General features: G+C 43.7%; 1 protein-coding gene across 1 annotated transcript; it reads left to right on the forward strand.

Annotated features, from left to right (window-relative positions):
* The first annotated feature begins 748 nt into the window (after window positions 1-748).
* LOC141050135 (olfactory receptor 6Q1-like) lies at window positions 749-1699 on the forward strand. The gene has a single exon (XM_073546967.1). It carries the CDS (start codon window positions 890-892, stop codon window positions 1697-1699), a length of 810 nt encoding a protein of 269 aa, XP_073403068.1. The 5' UTR covers window positions 749-889.
* The last annotated feature ends 21882 nt before the right edge of the window (window positions 1700-23581 follow it).

Below are 23581 nucleotides of genomic sequence, written 5' to 3' on the forward strand. Positions count from 1 at the left end.
TTCTGCATTGTATAACCGAACTAGGTGAGCACCAACTTCACCTACTTTTTTATCCTCGGATTAAACACTATTGATGTGCAGTTTGAGCCACTGATTTCATAAACTGTCCCGAAGAAAAATAAAATGAAGGTCCATTGCTTCTAGGGAAGACATGGGGCGAATTATAATCAATTTTTCTTCATTCCTCGAAAGTAGTGATTAGCGAGTATACTCGTTGCTCGGGTGGTCTCCGAGTATTTTGGCGTGCTCTGAGATTTAATTTTCGTCGTCTCAGCTACATAATTTGTGACTGCTAGACAGCTTGAATACGTGTGTGATGCCTGTTTGTTAGGGAATTCCCACATGTATTCAGTCTGTCTACATGTCACAAATCATGCAGCTGAAATGATGAAAAATAAATCTCCGAACACGCCAAAATACTTGGAGATCACACGAGCATGCTCGAGGAGACCCGAGCAACAATGCTACTCGCCCAACACTACTCTGAAGTACAAAAAGCACCATGGAATATAAAAAACCTGATGTGGGGGTTTACCTGTGAGCATCTAAAATCAACCACTAGTGGGGAACTCATTTTGACGTTTCGGTGTTTTTGTTTCATGCTTGACGAAGTCCACAGAGTGAATAAGTCTTTCCTTTCTTTTATGAACAAAACACTTTGTATTCAGTCTCTGCCTTTGTATCTCATTGTTACATAGTTAAGGAAAGAAGCCGACAAGTATGTGACTTTTTTTTTACATTTTTGCAGAAAAATTTGACTTCAGTCATTGAGTTTTTCTTGGTAGGATTTCAAAGCAACCAATGTTCAGTAGTGTTACTGGTTTGTCTTCTCCTGGTGGTTTACTCTGGGACAATATGTGGAAATCTCCTGATCATCACGCTGGTGTCCATGAGTAAGAACCTTCGTACTCCAATGTACTTCTTCCTCACACAACTGTCCATCAGTGACATTGTGTTAACCACAGATATTGTTCCCAACACCCTATATGTTCTTATGAATAATGGCGCGACCATTACTTTTATTTACTGCTTTACTCAGTTTTACGTTTTTGGTGCTATAGAAGCATCTGAATGTTTTCTTCTCACAGTGATGTCTTACGACAGATATGTGGCCATCTGTAATCCTCTCCATTACACATCTATCATGACTAGTGGCCATTGTGTAAGGTTGTCCATAATTACATGGTTGCTCAGTTTTTGCTGTTCTCTTATTTTGACCTTAACGATATCGATGTTGACTTTTTGTGGACCAAACATCATTGACCATTTTTTTTGTGATACTGTTCCCTTACTAGAACTTGCCTGTTCTGATACTTATACTATGGAGCTAGAAATCTATATACTGAGTTTTCCTACACTTGTGATCCCCACCATAATTATAATCATCTCTTATATTAATATTATAGTGACTATCCTGCGGTGTCAGTCTCGCATCAGTAGACAGAAAGCCTTCTCCACCTGTAGCTCCCACCTCACTGTGGTCTCCATTTTCTACTGTACGCTACTAAGTGTTTATGTTTTCTCGATGGGAGGACAAACATTGACTATTAGCAAACTCCTTTCACTGATGTATACTGTAGTTACTCCATTTCTTAATCCCATCATATACAGTCTGAGAAATAAGGAAATCAAGACTTCTGTACGAAAACTCCTAAATAGATGTATGACTGTAATCGAATTTATTCAATCTGTAAAGTAATGGGCCTAAAAGTAAGACATTTTTTATTGCCTATGGGACGATTGTCATGCTAGATGAGGGCATGTATACTTTGATGATTTTTGACAATGCGTTGATGGGAATTTTCTTTCATGGATGTAGAATTCCGTAACACATAACACATTAACTATGCCATGATGCCGATAACTAACTGTATACTAAGCACAGCACAAACCATTGAACACGTCAAGTTAGATTTCATGCTACACTTTTTTGCATCAAAATATTTGTTTGCCTTGTGCTGTGTGTGTCCTGATGGAAAATGCAACATTTATATTTTTGACAAATAAAATAATAATACGTCTGGATTTGGGTATATGAAAGAACTAAACCTGGACTTATGTTTGATTTATAATCTCCCTGTGATGTCACGTGTGACTGGATACACTGCCTCCAGCAGGACAAATTTAAACAGAGTTAAGGAAACACCGGGGAAACCGATACAATGGAGGGCCCTGCAAAAGGGAACAGGGGCGTGGAGACCTCCTGCACTCCCCTGAATCAGTTTCCCTACACTCCTGATGATCCCTAGGCAGGTTCCGCACCTGGCGACGAGCGGGATACCTCAAATCCCTAGCTCGCCCTGCACCTATCCCTTTCTAGTGAATTGAACGGTGCAGAAACTAATCTCACCACTGCACTAATACACACACAAGAAAAGTAACAAGCAGGGAAAAGCACCACTTAGCTTAGCTCTGTTACTATTGCTCCCAGCAACAGAGTACAACACCAAAGTTCAGCTTCACCCCTGAAGCTCGACACCTGAATTCAGCTTCTGCCTGAAGCAATTGCACCAGAGCTCCCCTGAGTTGTAAGGAACTCCTCTCTGTCATTCCTTCCTTCACCAGACTTGGTTGGAAATGAGCAATAAACACCAACAGTGAGTGAGACCTCCTGCAACTCCTTTCTAGGTAGGAGCCAGGGAATCACACCTGCTTCATAATCACGTGCAATAACACTAGCGGCCACCGGGGGCAACTAAACTAAAGTAATCAGAGTGCAATGACCCTAATGGCCACCGGGTGCAAAACTAGAACTAAAACAACCACAGAGTAATGACCCTAATGGCCACTGGGGGCAAAACTAACTTTAAGCAAACAGCTTAAAGGAAAAAAAAAATGGTTACTTGTGCAAAATCTGTCATAATCCAACCTGGATCATGACACGCCCTTTTCTTGTGAACCTATTTAAGATCTTGAACTCTGTTGGTGCCGGGACATCAGTGCAAGCTGGCTACCATGTTAATGGGAAGGTAGAAGACAGGAAGACATATAGCAACCACAATGGGAAAGACTATAAAACATGATTCATAAGTAACTGCTAAAATATCAAAAGAGAAAAAAATAAACATACTAGGCCTACACATTTTGAGAATCAAGTTTCTTAATCGTAGGCTTTGATTAAGAGCCTTAGTTCTTAAAAGACATAGGCCTCGTGTGTCTGTTTTAATTCCTCCCTTTTGATATTTTAATAGTTGATAATAATGTTTATATAGTCATTTCCATTGCTGTTGAATAATTTTATTCTTTTAAGGAAGTAAAGTGTCATCTATATTGTAAAATTCTTATATAGATGTTATAATTGACTTTCCACCAGGTTGGCCGGATACGCTCCAGACCTTCTGGCCACTAATGTTGTTAACAAAAAAAAGATTGTCAACTACTTTCTCTGAGCCTCCCCCGCAAAACGGGATTCAGGTGTATGTCCCAATGGGGCCATATACTGTAACAATGTTCACAGAGGAAATGTGTACTTTGACCTACGTCATTTTTGGGTGTATACGCCTAATGAAGGCTTAGGAGACTGCTTCTACGTATCCACCTCCAGTAGACAAACTTTCCTCGAAAATGATGCACAACACAGCATATGTTTGATCTGTCGGCACCATTAAAGTCTATGTCCCCATCAGAACATTAGGTTGAATACCATTTTGATAAGGGTTTCGACTAGCGTTGAGCATTCCGATACTGCAAATATCGGGTATCGGACGATATTCGCTGTATCGGAATTCCGATACCGAGTACCGATATTTTTTCAATATTGGATACCGGAAACGGAAGTCCCCATAATGCAATGAGCCACTGTTGTGGCTGTGATTGGCTGCTGAAATGATGTCATCATGATGCGTGGTCTGTGCGCATCATGATGGGGGGGTCTGTGCCGACAGCCGGGGATCTGTACGGGCCTGCCGGGGTCTTGTGCCGGCTGCCGTGGGTCTGTACGGGCCTGCTGGGGGCTTGTGCCGGCTGGCGGGGATCTGTACGGGCCTGCCGGGGGCTTGTGCCGGCTTCCGGGGGTCTGTACGGGCCTGCCGGGGGCTTGTGCCGGCTTCAGGGGGTCTGTACGGGCATGCCGTGGGCTTGTGCCGGCTGCCGGGGGTCTGTACGGGCCTGCCGGAGGCTTGTGCCGGCTGCCGGGGGTCTGTACGGGCCTGCCGGGGGCCTGTGCTGGCTGCCGGGGGTCTGTACGGGCCTGCCGGGGTCTTGTGCTGGCTCCCGGGGGTCTGTACGGGCCTGCCGGGGGGCTTGTGCCGGCTGCCGGGGGTCTGTGCGGGCCTGCTGGGGGTCTTTTGTGTGTGCAGGCATCGTCCGATGGGACTACAAGTCCCATCGGGCGATGCCTGCTACAATGACAGAGATTGATACATTAGCCAATGATGGGACTGTAGTAGTCCCATCATCCGGCTAATGTGTTGAATGTAAAAAAATATATATATATATATACATACTACATACATACTACATATATACAACATTCATACAACATACATACTACATATATACAACATTTATACATACTACATACATACTACATTTATACAACATACATACTACATACATACATACTACATACATACTACATACATACCACATGCTAACATACTACATATATACAACATTCATACTTACTATATACATACTACATATATACAACATTCATACTACATATATACAACATTCATACATACTACATATATACAGCAGTCATACAACATACATACTACATATATACAACATTCATACATACTATATACATATTACATACATACCACATGCATACATACTACATTCATGCAGCATACATACATACTACATACTACATATATACTACATTCATACAACATACATACATACTACATTCATACAACATACATACATACATACTACATATATACTACATTCATACAACATACATACACATATACTACATACATAGATGCTACATTCATACAACATACATACATACTACATACTACATACATACAACATACATATAACATGCTACAGACATACAACATACATACTACATACATACTACATACAACATACATACTACATACAATACATTCATACAACACATACATACTACATATGTACTGCATTCATACAACATACACACATAGTACATACTACATACATACTACATACATACAACATGCTACAGACATATAACATACATACATACATACATACTACATACATACTACATACAATACATTCATACAATACTTTATGGCAAAAGCTACGTGGGAACATTCTCACACAGCAATGCCAAAAGTGAGACTAGGAACTATTTTTTTTACAGTGGCGGAGGAATACAGTGCGGAAGGATACCTACCTCCCATCATTGTATTCCTGGAGCCCCGTAGAGAGCGGTCACATCAGCTGATGCTGCTGTTCTCCACGGGAGATTGGTGTGGGACACTTATGGATTTCTGTGGATCAGGGAGTATATAGGTTGTTTGTTATTTTCATATTTTTCCACAGATGACACTGGCTTCGGGGATCAAATTGACAAGTAATGGTGAGTATGTACTCTATGTTATATGTACTGTATGTCTAGATGTATGTATTGTATGAATGTATGAATGTATTGAATGTAGTATGTATGTTGTATGTCTGTAGCATGTTGTATGTATGTAGTAAGTATGTAGTATGTATGTATGTATGTTGTATGAATGTAGTATATATGCATGTAGTATGTATGTATGTTGAATGAATGTAGTATATATGAAGTATGTATGTATGCATGTTGTATGAATTTTTTATATATGTAGTATGTATGTAGTATGTAGCATGTATGCATGTATGTATGTAAGCTGTATGAATGTAGTATATATGTAGTATGTATGTATGTTGTATGAATGTAGTATACAGTGGGGCAAAAAAGTATTTAGTCAGTCAGCAATAGTGCAAGTTCCACCACTTAAAAAGATGAGAGGCATCTGTAATTTACATCATAGGTAGACCTCAACTATGGGAGACAAACTGAGAAAAAAAAATCCAGAAAATCACATTGTCTGTTTTTTTTTCATTTTATTTGCATATTATGGTGGAAAATAAGTATTTGGTCAGAAACAAGCAATCAAGATTTCTGGCTCTCACAGACCTGTAACTTCTTCTTTAAGAGTCTCCTCTTTCCTCCACTCATTACCTGTAGTAATGGCACCTGTTTAAACTTGTTATCAGTATAAAAAGACACCTGTGCACACCCTCAAACAGTCTGACTCAAAACTCCACTATGGTGAAGACCAAAGAGCTGTCAAAGGACACCAGAAACAAAATTGTAGCCCTGCACCAGGCTGGGAAGACTGAATCTGCAATAGCCAACCAGCTTGGAGTGAAGAAATCAACTGTGGGAGCAATAATTAGAAAATGGAAGACATACAAGACCACTGATAATCTCCCTCGATCTGGTGCTCCACGCAAAATCCCACCCCGTGGGGTCAGAATGATCACAAGAACGGTGAGCAAAAATCCCAGAACCACGCGGGGGGACCTAGTGAATGAACTGCAGAGAGCTGGGACCAATGTAACAAGGCCTACCATAAGTAACACACTACGCCACCATGGACTCAGATCCTGCAGTGCCAGACGTGTCCCACTGCTTAAGTCTGTACATGTCCGGGCCCATCTGGAGTTTGCTAGAGAGCATTTGGATGATCCAGAGGAGTTTTGGGAGAATGTCCTATGGTCTGATGAAACCAAACTGGAACTGTTTGGTAGAAACACAACTTGTCGTGTTTGGAGGAAAAAGAATACTGAGTTGCATCCATCAAACACCATACCTACTGTAAAGCATGGTGGTGGAAACATCATGGTTTGGGGCTGTTTCTCTGCAAAGGGGCCAGGACGACTGATCCGGGTACATGAAAGAATGAATGGGGCCATGTATCGTGAGATTTTGAGTGCAAACCTCCTTCCATCAGCAAGGGCATTGAATATGAAATGTGGCTGGGTCTTTCAACATGACAATGATCCAAAGCACACCGCCAGGGCAACGAAGGAGTGGCTTCGTAAGAAGCATTTCAAGGTCCTGGAATGGCCTAGCCAGTCTCCAGATCTCAACCCTATAGAAAACCTTTGGAGGGAGTTGAAAGTCCGTGTTGCCAAGCGAAAAGCCATAAACATCACTGCTCTAGAGGAGATCTGCATGGAGGAATGGGCCAACATACCAACAACAGTGTGTGGCAACCTTGTGAAGACTTACAGAAAATGTTTGACCTCTGTTATTGCCAACAAAGGATATATCACAAAGTATTGAGATGAAATTTTGTTTCTGACCAAATACTTATTTTCCACCATAATATGCAAATAAAATGAAAAAAAAACAGACAATGTGATTTTCTGGATTTTTTTTTCTCAGTTTGTCTCCCATAGTTGAGGTCTGCCTATGATGTAAATTACAGACGCCTCTCATCTTTTTAAGTGGTGGAACTTGCACTATTGCTGACTGACTAAATACTTTTTTGCCCCACTGTATATGAAGCATTTATGTAGTATGTAGTATGTATGTATGTTGCATGAATTTTGTATATATGTAGTATGTATGTAGTATGTAGTATGTATGTATGTTGCATGAATTTTGTATATATTTAGTATGTATGTAGTATGTATGTATGTATGCAGTATGAATGTAGTATATATGTAGTATGTATGTTGTATGAATGTAGTATATATGAAGTATGTATGTAGTATGTATGTATGTTGCATGAATTTTGTATATATTTAGTATGTATGTAGTATGTATGTATGTATGCTGTATGAATGTAGTATGTATGTAGTATGTATGTTGTATGAATGTAGTATATATGAAGTATGTATGTAGTATGTATGTATGTTGTATATATGTAGTATGTATAGAGTATGTATGAATGTTGTATATATGTAGTATGTATGTATGTAGTATGTATGTAGTATGTATGGTTTTTTTTTTACATTCAACACATTAGCCGGATGATGGTACTACTACTGTCACATCATTGGCTAATGTGTCAATCACAGTCATTGTAGCAGGCATCACCCGATGGGACTATCAGACGATGCCTGCACACACACGAGACCCTCAGCAGGCCCGCACAGACCCCCGCCAGCCGGCACAAGCCCCCGGCAGGCCCGTACAGATCCCCGCCAGCCGGCACAAGCCCCCGGCAGGCCCGTACAGACCCCCGCCAGCCGGCACAAGCCCCCGGCAGGCCCGTACAGACCCCCGGCAGCCGGCACAAGCCCCCGGCAGGCCCGTACAGACCCCTGGCAGCCGGCACAATCCCCCGGCAGGCCCGTACAGACCACCGGCAGCCAGCACAAGCCCCTGTCAGGCCCGTACAGACCCCCGGCAGCCGGCACAAGCCCCTGGCATGCCCATACAGACCCCCGGCAGCAGGCACAAGCCCCCGGCAGGCCCGTACAGATGCCCGGCAGCCGGCACAAGCCTCCGTCAGGCCCGTACAGACCCCCGGCAGCCGGCACAAGCCCCCGGCAGGCCTGTACAGACCCCCGGCAGGCCCGCACAGACCCCGCCCGCACACACAGACACACACAGTGTCTGCCCACACTCTTCCCCCCTCCCGAACTGGATGTGCAAGTAAAGAAAGGGTTTTTTTTAATTCCGATATTTCTGTCCCATTGACTTGAATGGGACTTCCGGGATCGGAATCGGCGATACCCGATACTTTTTGGATATCGGCCGATCCAATCCGATCCGATATTTCTCAATATCGGATGGTATCGCTCAACACTAGTTCCGATGTAAACAGAGACAAAACCAATGAAGGGGTGCCAGAAGGCAATGTGAGAGCTTTATGTCCTTTTATGGTTCAGAAAAATGACAGTCACCATTTGCTAAACTGATGCAGAATCAAATGATAAATTCCACTTGAAATTAATTGCTCACTTCAATTTAGTCACTCATCTTTGGTCAAGGTCTTAAACAGGTTGGCCCTGTTCTTGCTAAAATAAGATCTCAATATATCATGATCTAAATCGAATAACTCACTAGAGATGGGTGTATTTATTCAGTTGAAATTAAACTCTACTCAAATTTTTCAAAAGTCCACTTTCAGGATTTTTTTTATTACCATGCAGGTTCTGAAAAAAGTTGTGGCCACCATCTTGCTGAACAGTAGAGGACAGTACAAAAGTTAGAAGTGAAAAAAATAAACATACCTCACGTCTCAACACTCTGGAAAGTTCTTCTGCTTCCTGCCTGATGTCTAATCCAGAATTTAATCTAGGCTTCCAGCTGCATGCAGGCCTCAGAGTTCACTACATATGCTCCAGGGCCTGCTTGCATCCAGAAGCCCCTGAGCAGAAAAAGGCAGGAGATGCCACAAGGTGAAGAGGCAGAGAACTGGAGAGCAGAAAGGGAGCAGTGACGATGGTGGGAAACATGAGTGGTAATTGGAACTGAATTCTACTATACATTTTTACAAAAATACATATTCAGAAAAATGTGGATTTTTTTGTCATTTGCTCTGTGCTAATACGACCACCATCATACTGAGCAGTAGAGGGCCGGCTAAAAGTTAAAACTGAAAACAAATAATCATACTTTGATCACTGCTCATTAGAGTTGAGCGATACCGTCCGATACTTCAAAGTATCGTATCGGATGGTATCGGCCGATCTTTAAAAAAAGTATCGGTATCGCCGATTCCGATACCGGAAGACCCATTCAAGTCTATGGGACTTCCGGTATCGGAATAAGAAAAACCCTTTCCTGCCCTTGTACAGCCTCTCTGGGGTCTGTACGGGCCTTTCGGGGGGCTGTGCCGGCCTGCCAGGGGGTCTGTGCAGGCTCCGGTGGTCTGTGCCGGCCTGCCGGGGGGCTGTGCCGGCCTGCCGGTGGTCTGTGCAGGCTCCGGTGGGCTGTGCCGGCCTGCCGGGGGGCTGTGCCAGCCTGCCGGGGGGCTGTGCCGGCCTGCCGGGGGGCTGTGCAGGCTCCGGGGGGCTGTGCCGGCCTGCCGGGGGGCTGTGCCGGCCTGCCGGTGGTCTGTGCAGGCTCCGGGGGGCTGTGCCGGCCTGCCGGGGGGCTGTGCCGGCCTGCCGGTGGTCTGTGCAGGCTTCGGGGGTCTGTGCAGGCATCGTCCGATGGGACTACAAGTCCCATCGGGCGATGCCTGCTACCATGACAGTGATTAACACATTAGCCAATGATGGGACAGTAATAGTCCTATCATCCGGCTAATGTGTTGAATGTAAAAAAAAAAAAAAAAAATTACATGCTACATACATACAACATGCATACTACATACATGCTACATTCATACTACATACAAGTGCCTACAAGTAGTATTCAACCCCCTGCAGATTTAGCAGGTTTACACATTCGGAATTAACTTGGCATTGTGACATTTGGACTGTAGATCAGCCTGGAAGTGTGAAATGCACTGCAGCAAAAAAGAATGTTATTTCTTTGTTTAATTTTTTTTTAAATTGTGAAAACTTTATTCAGAGGGTCATTTATTATTCAACCCCTCAAACCACCAGAATTCTGTTTGGTTCCCCTAAAGTATTAAGAAGCATTTCAGGCACAAAGAACAATGAGCTTCACATGTTTGGATTAATTATCTCTTTTTCCAGCCTTTTATGACTATTTAAGACCCTCCCCAAACTTGTGAACAGCACTCATACATGGTCAACATGGGAAAGACAAAGGAGCATTCCAAGGCCATCAGAGACAAGATCGTGGAGGGTCACAAGGCTGGCAAGGGGTACAAAACCCTTTCCAAGGAGTTGGGCCTACCTGTCTCCACTGTTGGGAGCATCATCCGGAAGTGGAAGGCTTATGGAACTACTGTTAGCCTTCCACGGCCTGGACAGCCTTTGAAAGTTTCCTCCCGTGCTGAGGCCAGGCTTGTCCGAAGAGTCAAGGCTAACCCAAGGACAACAAGGAAGGAGCTCCGGGAAGATCTCATGGCAGTGGGGACATTGGTTTCAGTCAATACCATAAGTAACGTACTCCACCGCAATGGTCTCCGTTCCAGACAAGCCCGTAAGGTACCTTTACTTTCAAAGCGTCATGTCAAGGCTCGTCTACAGTTTGCTCATGATCACTTGGAGGACTCTGAGACAGACTGGTTCAAGGTTCTCTGGTCTGATGAGACCAAGATCGAGATCTTTGGTGCCAACCACACACGTGACGTTTGGAGACTGGATGGCACTGCATACGACCCCAAGAATACCATCCCTACAGTCAAGCATGGTGGTGGCAGCATCATGCTGTGGGGCTGTTTCTCAGCCAAGGGGCCTGGCCATCTGGTCCGCATCCATGGGAAGATGGATAGCACGGCCTACCTGGAGATTTTGGCCAAGAACCTCCGCTCCTCCATCAAGGATCTTAAGATGGGTCGTCATTTCATCTTCCAACAAGACAACGACCCAAAGCACACAGCCAAGAAAACCAAGGCCTGGTTCAAGAGGCAAAAAATCAAGGTGTTGGAGTGGCCTAGTCAGTCTCCTGACCTTAACCCAATTGAAAACTTGTGGAAGGAGCTCAAGATTAAAGTCCACATGAGACACCCAAAGAACCTAGATAACTTGGAGAAGATCTGCATGGAGGAGTGGGCCAAGATAACTCCAGAGACCTGTGCCGGCCTGATCAGGTGTTATAAAAGACGATTATTAGCTGTAATTGCAAACAAGGGTTATTCCACAAAATATTAAACCTAGGGGTTGAATAATAATTGACCCACACTTTTATGTTTAAAATTTATTAAAATTTAACTGAGCAACATAACTTTTTGGTTTGTAAGATTTATGCATCTGTTAATAAATCCTGCTCTTGTGTGAAGTTTGAAGGCTCTAACTTATTTGCATCTTATCAAACCTGCTAAATGTGCAGGGGGTTGAATACTACTTGTAGGCACTGTAAATACTACATGCAACATACATACTACATATATACTACATACATACTACATATATACTACATGCATGCTACATACATACTGCATGCTACATACATACTACATGCTACATACATACTACATGCTACATACATACCACATATATACTACATACATACTACATACATACTACATGCATGCTACATGCATGCTACATGCTACATACATAACACATATATACTACATGCATGCTACATACATAGTACATGCTACATGCATGCTACATACATACTACATGCTACATACTACATATATACTACATGCATGCTACATACATACTACATGCTACATACTACACATATACTACATGCATGCTACATACATACTACATGCTACATACATACTACATATATACTACATTCATGCTACATACATACTACATGCTACATACATACTACGTATATACTACATGCATGCTACATACATACTACATGCATGCTACATACATACTACATACATACTACATGCTACATACATACCACATACATACTACATACATACTACATGCTACATACATTCATACATATATACTACATGCATGCTACATACATACTACATATATACTACATGCATGCTACATACATACTACATACATACACTCACTGGCCACTTTATTAGGTACACCATGCTAGTAACGGGTTGGACCCCCTTTTGCCTTCAGAACTGCCTCAATTCTTCGTGGCAGAGATTCAACAAGGTGCTGGAAGCATTCCTCAGAGATTTTGGACCATATTGACATGATGGCATCACACAGTTGGCGCAGATTTGTCGGCTGCACATCCCTGAAGCGAATCTCCCGTTCCACCACATCCCAAAGATGCTCTATTGGATTGAGATCTGGTGACTGAGGAGGCCATTTGAGTACAGTGAACTCATTGTCATGTTCAAGAAACCAATCTGAGATGATTCGAGCTTTATGACATGGCGCATTATCCTGCTGAAAGTAGCCATCAGATGTTGGGTACATTGTGGTCATAAAGGGATGGACATGGTCAGCAACAATACTCAGGTAGGCTGTGGCGTTGCAACGATGCTCAATTGGTACCAAGGGGCCCAAAGAGTGCCAAGAAAAAATTCCCCACACCATGACACCACCACCACCAGCCTGAACCGTTGATACAAGGCTGGATGGATCCATGCTTTCATGTTGTTTACGCCAAATTCTGACCCTACCATCCGAATGTCGCAGCAGAAATCGAGACTCATCAGACCAGGCAACGTTTTTCCAATCTTCTACTGTCCAATTTCGATGAGCTTGTGCAAATTGTAGCCTCAGTTTCCTGTTCTTAGCTGAGAGGAGTGGTACCCAGTGTGGTCTTCTGCTGCTGTAGCCCATCTGCCTCAAAGTTCGACGCACTGTGCGTTCAGAGATGCTCTTCTGCCTACCTTGGTTGTAACGGGTGGCAATTTGAGTCACTGTTGCCTTTCTATCAGCTCGAACCAGTATGCCCATTCTCCTCTGACCTCTGGCATCAACAAGGCATTTCCGGCCACAGAACTGCCGCTCACTGGATTTTTTTTCTTTTTCGGACCATTCTCTGTAAACCCTAGAGATGGTTGTGCGTGAAAATCCCAGTAGATCAGCAGTTTCTGAAATACTCAGACCAGCCCTTCTGGCACCAACAATCATGCCACGTTCAAAGGCACTCAAATCACCTTTCTTCCCCATACTGATGCTCGGTTTGAACTGCAGGAGATTGTCTTGACCATGTCTACATGCCTAAATGCACTGAGTTGCCGCCATGTGATTGGCTGATTAGAAATTAAGTCTTAACACACAGTTGGACAGGTGTACCTAATAAAGTGGCCAGTGAGTGTACTACATGCTACATACATACCACATATATACTACATACATACAATACATTCATACAATACATACATAGACATACAGTACACATAACATAGAGTAACATACTTACCAATACTTGTCACATTGTTCCCCGAAGCCATTGTCTTTTCCGGAATAAATATTAACATAACAAACCACAAAAATACTCACCCACGATCCGAAGCAGTCCACGAGTGTGTCCCACGACGATCTTGGGTAGAGAACTGCAGCATCAGCTGATGCTGCCGTTCTCTACGGGCTGCAGGAATCCAATGACGGAAGGTAGGTATCCTTCCGCACTGTATTCCTCCGCCACTTAAAAAAAAAAAAGTCCCTAGTCTCACTTTATGCCATTGCTGTGTGGGAATTTCCCACATAGCAATGGCATAAAGTGAGACTAGGGACTTTTTTTTTTTTTAAGTGGCGGAGGAATACAGTGCGGAAGGATACCTACCTTCCGTCATTGGATTCCTGCAGCCCGTAGAGAACGGCAGCATCATCTGATGCTGCCGTTCTCTACCCAAGATCGTCGTGGGACACACTCGTGGACTGCTTCGGATCGTGGGTGAGTATTTTTGTGGTTTGTTATGTTAATATTTATTCCGGAAAAGACAATGGCTTCGGGGAACAATGTGACAAGTATTGGTAAGTATGTTACTCTATGTTATATGTACTGTATGTCTATGTATGTATTGTATGAATGTATTGTATGTATGTAGTATATATGTGGTATGTATGTAGCATGTAGTATGTATGTAGTATGTATGTAGCATGCATGTAGCATGCAGTATGTATGTAGCATGCATGTAGTATATATGTAGTATGTATGTAGCATGCATGTAGTATATATGTAGTATGTATGTAGCATGTATGTAGTATGTATGTGGTATGTATGTAGCATGTAGTATGTATGTAGCATGCATGTAGTATGTATGTAGTATGTATGTAGTATGTATGTGGTATGTATGTAGCATGTAGTATGTATGTAGCATGCATGTAGTATGTATGTAGTATGCATGTAGTATGCATGTAGTATGTATGTAGCATGTATGTGGTATGTATGTGGTATGTATGTAGCATGTAGTATGTATGTAGCATGCATGTAGTATATATGTAGTATGTATGTAGCATGTAGTATGTATGTAGTATGTATGTGGTATGTATGTAGCATGTAGTATGTATGTAGCATGCATGTAGTATGTATGTAGTATATATGTAGCATGTATGTGGTATGTATGTAGCATGCATGTAGTATATATGTAGTATGTAGTATGTATGTATGTGGTATGTATGTAGCATGTAGTATGTATGTAGCATGCATGTAGTATGTATGTAGCATGCATGTAGTATGCATGTAGTATGCATGTAGTATGCATGTAGTATGTATGTAGTATGTATGTAGTATGTATGTAGTATATATGTAGTATGTATGTAGCATGTATGTGGTATGTATGTAACATGTAGTATGTATGTAGCATGCATGTAGTATATATGTAGTATGTAGTATGTATGTAGTATGTATGTGGTATGTATGTAGCATGTAGTATGTATGTAGCATGCATGTAGTATGTATGTAGCATGCATGTAGTATGTATGTAGCATGCATGTATGTATGTAGCATGCATGTAGCATGCATGTAGTATGTATGTAGTATGTATGTAGTATGTATGTAGCATGCAGCATGTATGTAGCATGTATGTAGCATGTATGTAGTATGTATGTAGTATGTATGTAGCATGTAGTATGTATGTAGCATGTAGTATGTATGTAGTATTTTTTTTTTTTAACATTTAACACATTAGCCGGATGATGGGACTACTACTGTCCCATCATTGGCTAATGTGTCAATCACTGTCATGGTAGCAGGCATCGCCAGATGGGACTTGTAGTCCCATCGGACGATGCTTGCACAGACCCCCGGACATCAGCACAGCCCCCCGGCAGGCCGGCACAGCCCCCCGGCAGGCCGGTACAGACCCCCACAGGGTGCACAGACCACCGGCAGGCCGGCACAGCCCCCCGGCAGGCCGGTACAGACCCCCACAGGGTGCACAGACCACCGGCAGGCCGGCACAGCCCCCCGGCAGGCCGGTACAGACCCCCACAGGGTGCACAGACCACCGGCAGGCCGGCACAGCCCCCCGGCAGGCCGGTACAGACCCCGGGCAGTCCACACAGCCCCCCGGCAGGCCGGCACAGCCCCCCGGCAGGCCGGCAGAGACCCCCAGAAGGCCCGAAATGACGGCGCATCATGATGCGCACACACCGCGCATCATGATGACGTCAGGCTGTCAATCAACTGAACTTCCGATTCCGATGCCGAATTCCGATATTGAAAAAATATCGGAAGTCGGTATCGGAATTCCGATACAGCAAGTATCGGCCGATACCCGATACTTGCGGTATCGGAATGCTCAACACTGCTGCTCATCTCTCTGGCCATCCCTTTTGCACCCTGCCAGATGACTGGCCCTTCACAATTCTGTTTCTGGCCAGATGTTTACTCTAGGCCCAGAAATTAATTTAGACATTTAGTTTCAAGCTCCTGTATGTGCTCCAGGGCCTACGGGCCGCCAGAAGCCCCTGCATAGAATAAACAGCAGGTCAGAGATGCGACATGTTAGGGAGGCAAAGGACAAGTCAGCAAGCAGGGAGCAGTGGGAATTGCGGGAAAGGTGAATGGTAGCTGTAATTGAATTCTTCTTAAATTTTCCAAAAAAAGTCCATTAAGAAGAATGCAGATTGTTTTTGCTACAAGAAAATTCAGCAAAATGTTGACCAGCTGCAGATACCATCTTGCTGAACAGTTGAGGACCACCGAAAGGTCAAAAAGAAAAAAAATACATTCACCCCACTGCTTAACTCACTCGCCATTCAAGCTGCTTCCTTACCCATTTCCAATCTTCTATGGCTCCCTTCGTAACCGTATTTCTGGCCACGTCTTCACTCTAAGGCTGGTTTCACACTTGCTTTTTTTTGCAGCGCGTTTTTCCCGCAAAAAAACGCATTGAAAAAACGCATACAAATGCATACAAACGCTTTTTATGCGCATGCAAGAAAAAAACGCAGCGTTTTTGTGCGTTTGCGTTTTTTTACAGATTTTTGAAAAACCCCCCAAAAAAGAAAAAAAAAAACATTCAACAACACACAAGACCAATGGGACTTCATTGTGGGTGTGGTATGTTAATATATAGACCCTGTCTACAGTATTCTTCACATTTGCTTGATTCTTCTCGTGACCATGGATCTGTGCTGGAAGAGTTTTCACTTCAACTTGGATTTGGACATCGTGATGGCTCAGGCGTATGCAGTTGCTTGCCATGAACAAAGGAAGAGAGAGAGGCAGCGAAGACGGCAGCGGCGGCGTATGTGGATACATCCGATTGTTGAACGCCGGGAGAGCCGTGGGGCATACCACACCCTCTACAGCGAGCTACAGGCAAACCCGGAGAAATTTACAGATTATATCCGGATGTCCCAAGAAAGTTTCAGGGATTTGCTTGCTCGTGTCCAACAATCCATCCGGAGACAGGACACACAGCTCCGTCGTGCGATTCCTCCTGAGGAACGGCTACTGGTGACATTACGGTACGTAATATTTAAAAACCAAGGGTTGCGGTCTGATATTTTTTTTTTAAATTTAGTATTCAAAACCTTGGGTAATTAGTTTTCGTGAATGTACTAATATTTTATTTTATAGTTTTTTAAAATAATATACATAAATATTAATTTTACTTATTTGTCTGTTCACAGATTCCTGGTGACTGGAGAAACCCTATCTTCACTACACTTCCAGTACCGTATTGGAATCTCTACCTTGTCTGGAATTGTTGCTGACACCTGCCGGGCTCTCTGGAATGTTCTTTGTCCAGAATTTATGCCCCTGCCCACTGCTGAAAAGTGGATGGAAATTGCTGACAAATTCTGGACAGTCTGCAATTTCCCCAACTGTTTGGGAGCTGTTGATGGTAAACACATACGGATCATCAAACCCAAAAGAACGGGATCTGAGTACTATAATTACAAAAAGTACTTTTCAATAGTACTCCTGGCCATTGCGGATGCCGGATGTATGTTTGTAGCAGTGGACATTGGAGCATTTGGCCGTGGTAATGACTCACAGGCTTTTAAAAACTCAGACATGGGCCGGAGGTTGTATGGCAACCAATTTAATTTCCCTATGCCACGGCCTCTTCCTCACACCGAAGCTCCGCCACTGCCCTTTGTAATGGTTGGCGATGAGGCTTTTCAAATGTGCGGAAACTTACTGAAACCCTACTCCAGCCGGGACTTGGACCACACCAAAAAAATATTTAATTACAGGCTGACCAGGGCCAGAAGAACTGCCGAGTGTGCTTTTGGGATTCTTGTCTCCAGATGGCGAATTCTGGGCACTGCCATTAATCTTAAACTTGAAACAGTCGATGAGGTGGTGAAGGCCTGTGTGGTTCTACATAACTTTGTGATGGCTAAAGAGCACCCGACCTTTGAACTGGACGATGATGCTCCTAACCCATTGCCTGAATTCACTCAGCACACTCTCAGGTCATCCGTTGAAGTTGGCCAAATGAGGGACCAATTTGCGGCCTACTTTATTTCTGATGTAGGACGGGTGCACTGGCAAGATGAAATGGTGTAATGTTTTTGTTTGTTTATGGTAATAAAAAACCTTATTTGATACCATTACTGAGTGCACTATATTTTTTAAACTCCAATTAAATAAAAAACTTCCCATGTATAACTGAATTTTTTGATGTTCACACACCTGGGCAGGTAAATACACATATGAGTTAAAATGCAGCATTGCTAGTCTGCGTGAAATATATTGGAACGAGCAAAGCTGCAGGCCATGAATCAGGAAACCAATTTTTTTCAAGAGAAAATTGTCCAACTAGTTGAAAAAAAAGTATGTGATTTTCTCAAAACACAACCCTCAAAACCCAACCCCAATGAAAGTCAATGGGGAATACAAGTCAGCATTGAGTGGATGAATGTAATCAGCTCAATTCCAACTTGTAGTGTAGAAATAGACAAGTTTCTAGAGTTATTACACTAGGCCTTGGAATGACTATACTAGGCCGTGGTATTTCAAATATGAGTATAGTAGGCCTTGGGCCTACTAGTATAGTCATATGTGAAATACCACGGCCTAGTATAGTCATACCAAGGCCTACTGTAATAACTCGATTTTTACCAACTAGCATCTTGTTTCACAAAAAACAAACTGGTGAAACTTTTTAAGAAAGAAACTTATTTTTTAGACAAGTTTCAACAGTTTGTTTTTCATGAAACCAGATCCAAGTTGGTAAAACTCGAGTTATTACACTAGGCCTTGGTATGACTATACTAGTCCGTGTTATTTCACATATGACTATACTAGGCCTTGGGTTGGTTTTTAACATGTATTTAGCCATCAGTGTGTGTGAGCGGCGCAAACAACATTAATGAAACTTTGTAATGGTGAACCACAAATGTAAATTTATTTTTAATCACAAAAATAAACCAAAAAATTATTTTTTCCGGCGATTGGGGGCAGATGGTTTCAATTTGGGGGTGTGCAGGGAATATGCAACACTTGCAGTTGAAGACGGCGTTTGAGGGGAAGGGGCAACAAAACTTGTGGGGGAAGGTAGTCCAGTTAAGGGAATTAAACTAGGAACACTTGGAGGAGAGGAAATCTGTTCAGGTACATTTGTTGTAATGGCATGTCGCCGTAGGCTTGTGTGCCTGGACCGACTTTGGCCCAATGCCCGCCTTGATTGATATCGCCTTGAACTTGGGGCAAATATTGAGTGTAGGTCCCCCGTCTGCTGGGGTGGCTGTTGCTGCTGCTGAGGTGGCTGCTGCTGCTGAGGTGGCTGCTGCTGCTGCTGAGGTGGCTGCTGCTGCTGCTGAGGTGGCTGCTGCTGCTGCTGAGGTGGCTGCTGCTGAGGTGGCTGCTGCTGAGGTGACTGCTGCTGAGGTGGCTGCTGCTGCTGCTCTTGGTTGGCAGTGCTCGTCCTTGCAGGAGGACTGGTGGCGGCAGTGATGGTCCAGGTTTGCGGAGTGGTGGTGGCAGGGCTACTACATGTTGTTGTAGCGGCAGGGCTGTTCCATGTTTGCCTAGTGGTGGCTGAGCTCCACGCATGCATGGGAGTGGCGGTGGTGCTCCAGACAGGAGCAGCGCTTGCCATGGTGGTGTCGGTGAAGTGACCAGCTGCACTCAGACTTGTGGTGGTGTAACGGTGGGTGTCCTGGCTTTGAATAGAGGTGTCCGTGCAGTGGTATGCAGCACAAGTCGGTAGTGAGGTGAAGCGAGTCAATGGTGGCACAGGTGGAAATGACACCACTGACTGCTGACCGTACCGATTATGCTGCATAGCCTGCAAGAAAGCATTGTTGCAGGCCTGCAGCACATTCAGCTGTTGCTCAGGACTAAGGTGTTCCGCCATGCCCTTTTCAATCTTACTAAAAAAATGGTGTGCTGGTCTGTTGAGGTCGGCCTCCAGACGGTCAAGGCGCTGTTCTACAGAATTGAAGCAGTGTTCAAAGTGGTTAAAACCACGTTCCATGAGTGCAAAACTGCTTTCAACTCTGTCGGACAGCGACTTGAGGCTGGAATTAAAGGCCTCGCTCAAATGCATAAACTCGGGCAAGACATTCCTGTCCAAGGCCCTCTGCCGCTGGCGGGTAGTGCCCGCATAACCAGTGGCAGAGACCTGGGACAGGGGAACACCTGATGGCCCAGCTTCCTGGTCACCAGCTGTGTGTGTGGCTGACCTGCAAGGTGCTTCCTGGCTGTCGGATGGCTGGGACGGGTCAGAGGACGTCCGAGGAAGGACCGCTCCAGAGCCAGGTTGCAGGGTGCTGCTCCAGGTGCTGTGGAAGAAAGGAAAATCATTACTACCATGCCTTTACAAGAAGCATCAGCTGTGGATTAGAAAAACACAGATTAATAAAAATAAAAACCCAAAATTTATAATACTTACGATCTCGTGGCAAGGACCGGTCTTAGGAACTGCAACGCGTGATAGTGACGGTATCTAGTTCTAGTCCTTGACGCAGATCCACTGCGAACCTGGCCCTCAGCATGAACATCACTGTTGAAGCGGTCCTTGATCGAACGCCAACGTGTTTGGACTTTGTCCACTGTTGGGAAAAAAAAAACAGTGCCGTCAAGGACAACAGTCACTGCGGCACAATATAGCAATACAATACTCAAAGCAGTCACTGTAGAGCCCGATGACACTGTTGGGTTTCCTGCTAGAATATACCTAGCACGAAACCCAACAGTGCCGTCAAGGACAACAGTCACTGCGGCACAATATAGCAATACAATACTCAAAGCAGTCACTGTAGAGCCCGATGACACTGTTGGGTTTCCTGCTAGAATATACCTAGCACGAAACCCAACAGTGCCGTCAAGGACAACAGTCACTGCGGCACAATATAGCAATACAATACTCAAAGCAGTCACTGTAGAGCCTGATGACACTGTTGGGTTTCCTGCTAGAATACACCTAGCATGAAACCCAACAGTGCCGTCAAGGACAACAGTCACTGCGGCACAATATAGCAATACAATACTCAAAGCAGTCACTGTAGAGCCCGATGACACTGTTGGGTTTCCTGCTAGAATATACCTAGCACGAAACCCAACAGTGCCGTCAAGGACAACAGTCACTGCGGCACAATACAGAGCAGGGAAATACTCACTAAACGCCTTTTTGGAGGATGCTGTGGCGCTGTCCCAGCCATCCATCAACGCTGCGGCCACCTCATTCCATAGCCGCCGGGTCACCACAATGTCCTTGTGCAGCCGGTCACGGCTGTCCCACAACGGCGCACGCTCCTGGACCAGGCTGATGAGCTGCTCATTATCCAGGTAGACGTCTTCATCCCGTTGTGGAACCTAGACAAAACACATTCATTAGAATAATCAAATTTAAATTGAATAAAAAGTTACAAAAAAAAGAAACATAAAAAAGAGTAAAAATAGAAGATAAAAAATAAAGAACATTACAAATCATTTGATACTTACATTCCGTATCACCACCGGGACTTGGCTTCGCTGCTCCTGCTCTTCGCCCTCACTAGTCCCGTCCGCAGAAGATGATGATGATGATGTCTTTAAAAAAGTTGAAAAAAACGTAAGAGATTTGGAGTAGCAGCAGATATACTTACCAGATGCACGAAAATAATCACCTCACGGTCTGCTTGCGCCAATTCCTGCCGCGATGGGGAATACTCGGATTCTGAAGACATACTGCATGTAAAAATAATAAAAATCATTAGTACATACATAATTTAAAAGGACAGGCATATAATGTAATATACTCACATTCTTGCGCTGATAAGATGGGTTCCTTGGTGACTGTCTGCTCTCCAATCTGTCAGTGTAGTAGTGGCAGAGTTTTGGCAGGCACCTCTTTTATATAGACTTTTTTTTTTTTACTTTAGAAGTTTATAACTAGTACAACAAGTGGACACCACCAAAAAAACGCGGCGCTAAAAAAACGCATACATGCGCATGCCAGTGCGCACGTATGCGCATCCATAGGCTATAATGGCCATTTTTAGCGCAAAACGTGCGCATACGTGCGCATGCGCTTTTTTGCAGGACCAAAAAATGCAACATGTAGCGTCTGTGAAATACAAACGCACACCCCAAAAAAACGCAGCGCATGAAAATCGCATACTTGCACATGCCAGCGCGCAGGTATGCGCACCCATGTTAAATATAGGGGAAAAAACGCATGCGCACGTATGCGTTTTTTTCAAGCGCAAAAAAACGCAAATGTGAAACCAGCCTAAGCTAGGGCTTCAAGCTGCAGGCAGGTCCTGGAGTTTACTTCATATACATCAGGGACTATTTGCATCAAGAAGTCCTGGCATAGCGTGATAACTGGACCATGAGTTCCAGTCATAGGCCTTGAAGGTCAATGCACATGCATAGTTAATACTGGGACCTACACTTGGACAAGAGCTCTGGCCTTGAGTGAACCTTGGGCCGCACACAGGGAACATGAGAACTAGACGTCAGGCAGGAAGCAGTGGGAACATCCAAAATGGTGACCAGTGAAGTGAAGATAAGGATTTTGTCTTTTTAATATCTTGCATTTACTTATGCTCTGTGGTTTGGAAAGTTCATAGAGCATCATAAGGGACAGTAAATTCATAGACAATAACATTTATGCAGATTAATTTCAAGGTAAAATCCCATAAAACAGGCAAATTCTAATTTTGCCTAGTGCACTCATCTTCAATATCCACTTTCTGATTCCCTGATGTTACATATATGTGCAATAGGAAGCACAGAGGTAAAGTACCACTGCACAGTACCCAGTGTGAAGTTATTATACAGGAGCTGAGGAGCAGAAAATTGCAATGGGGTCTCACCCAGTAAAAAGTATAAAAATGAATGAGGTTGTGCTAACCTGATGAGTTTGTCTATACACATCAATAAAGAAATGTTAGGCTATGTGCACACGTTGTAGATTCTTTTGCGGCTCCCTCCGCAGTGGTTTTTCCATGTGGTATTGCATCAAATCCGCAATGTATTTCCCAAGCAATGTTAATCAATGGGATTCCAGAACTAGTGTGCACATGCTGCGGAAAACTCCATGTGTATTCGCAGAGTTTTATTTTCCGCAGCATGTCAATTCTTTTTGCGGATCTGCAGCATTTCTGCACCCATTGACTTCCAAAACTGCAGGTGTAAAAAGGTTTGCGGATTTGGTGCGCAATTGCATGCCAAAAACGCTGCAGAAAGGAAGGAAAAAGAGTATGTGGGTGGAGAATGTTCTTACCCAGCGGTGCCGGTCAAAAAAATGCAAGTCACAGTGAACAAATTTTTTCCAATGTCATG

Source organism: Dendrobates tinctorius, unplaced genomic scaffold (assembly GCF_039654945.1).
Source record: "Dendrobates tinctorius isolate UK_male_01 unplaced genomic scaffold, ASM3965494v1 ptg000151l, whole genome shotgun sequence".
Classification (NCBI taxonomy): Eukaryota; Metazoa; Chordata; class Amphibia; order Anura; family Dendrobatidae; genus Dendrobates; species Dendrobates tinctorius.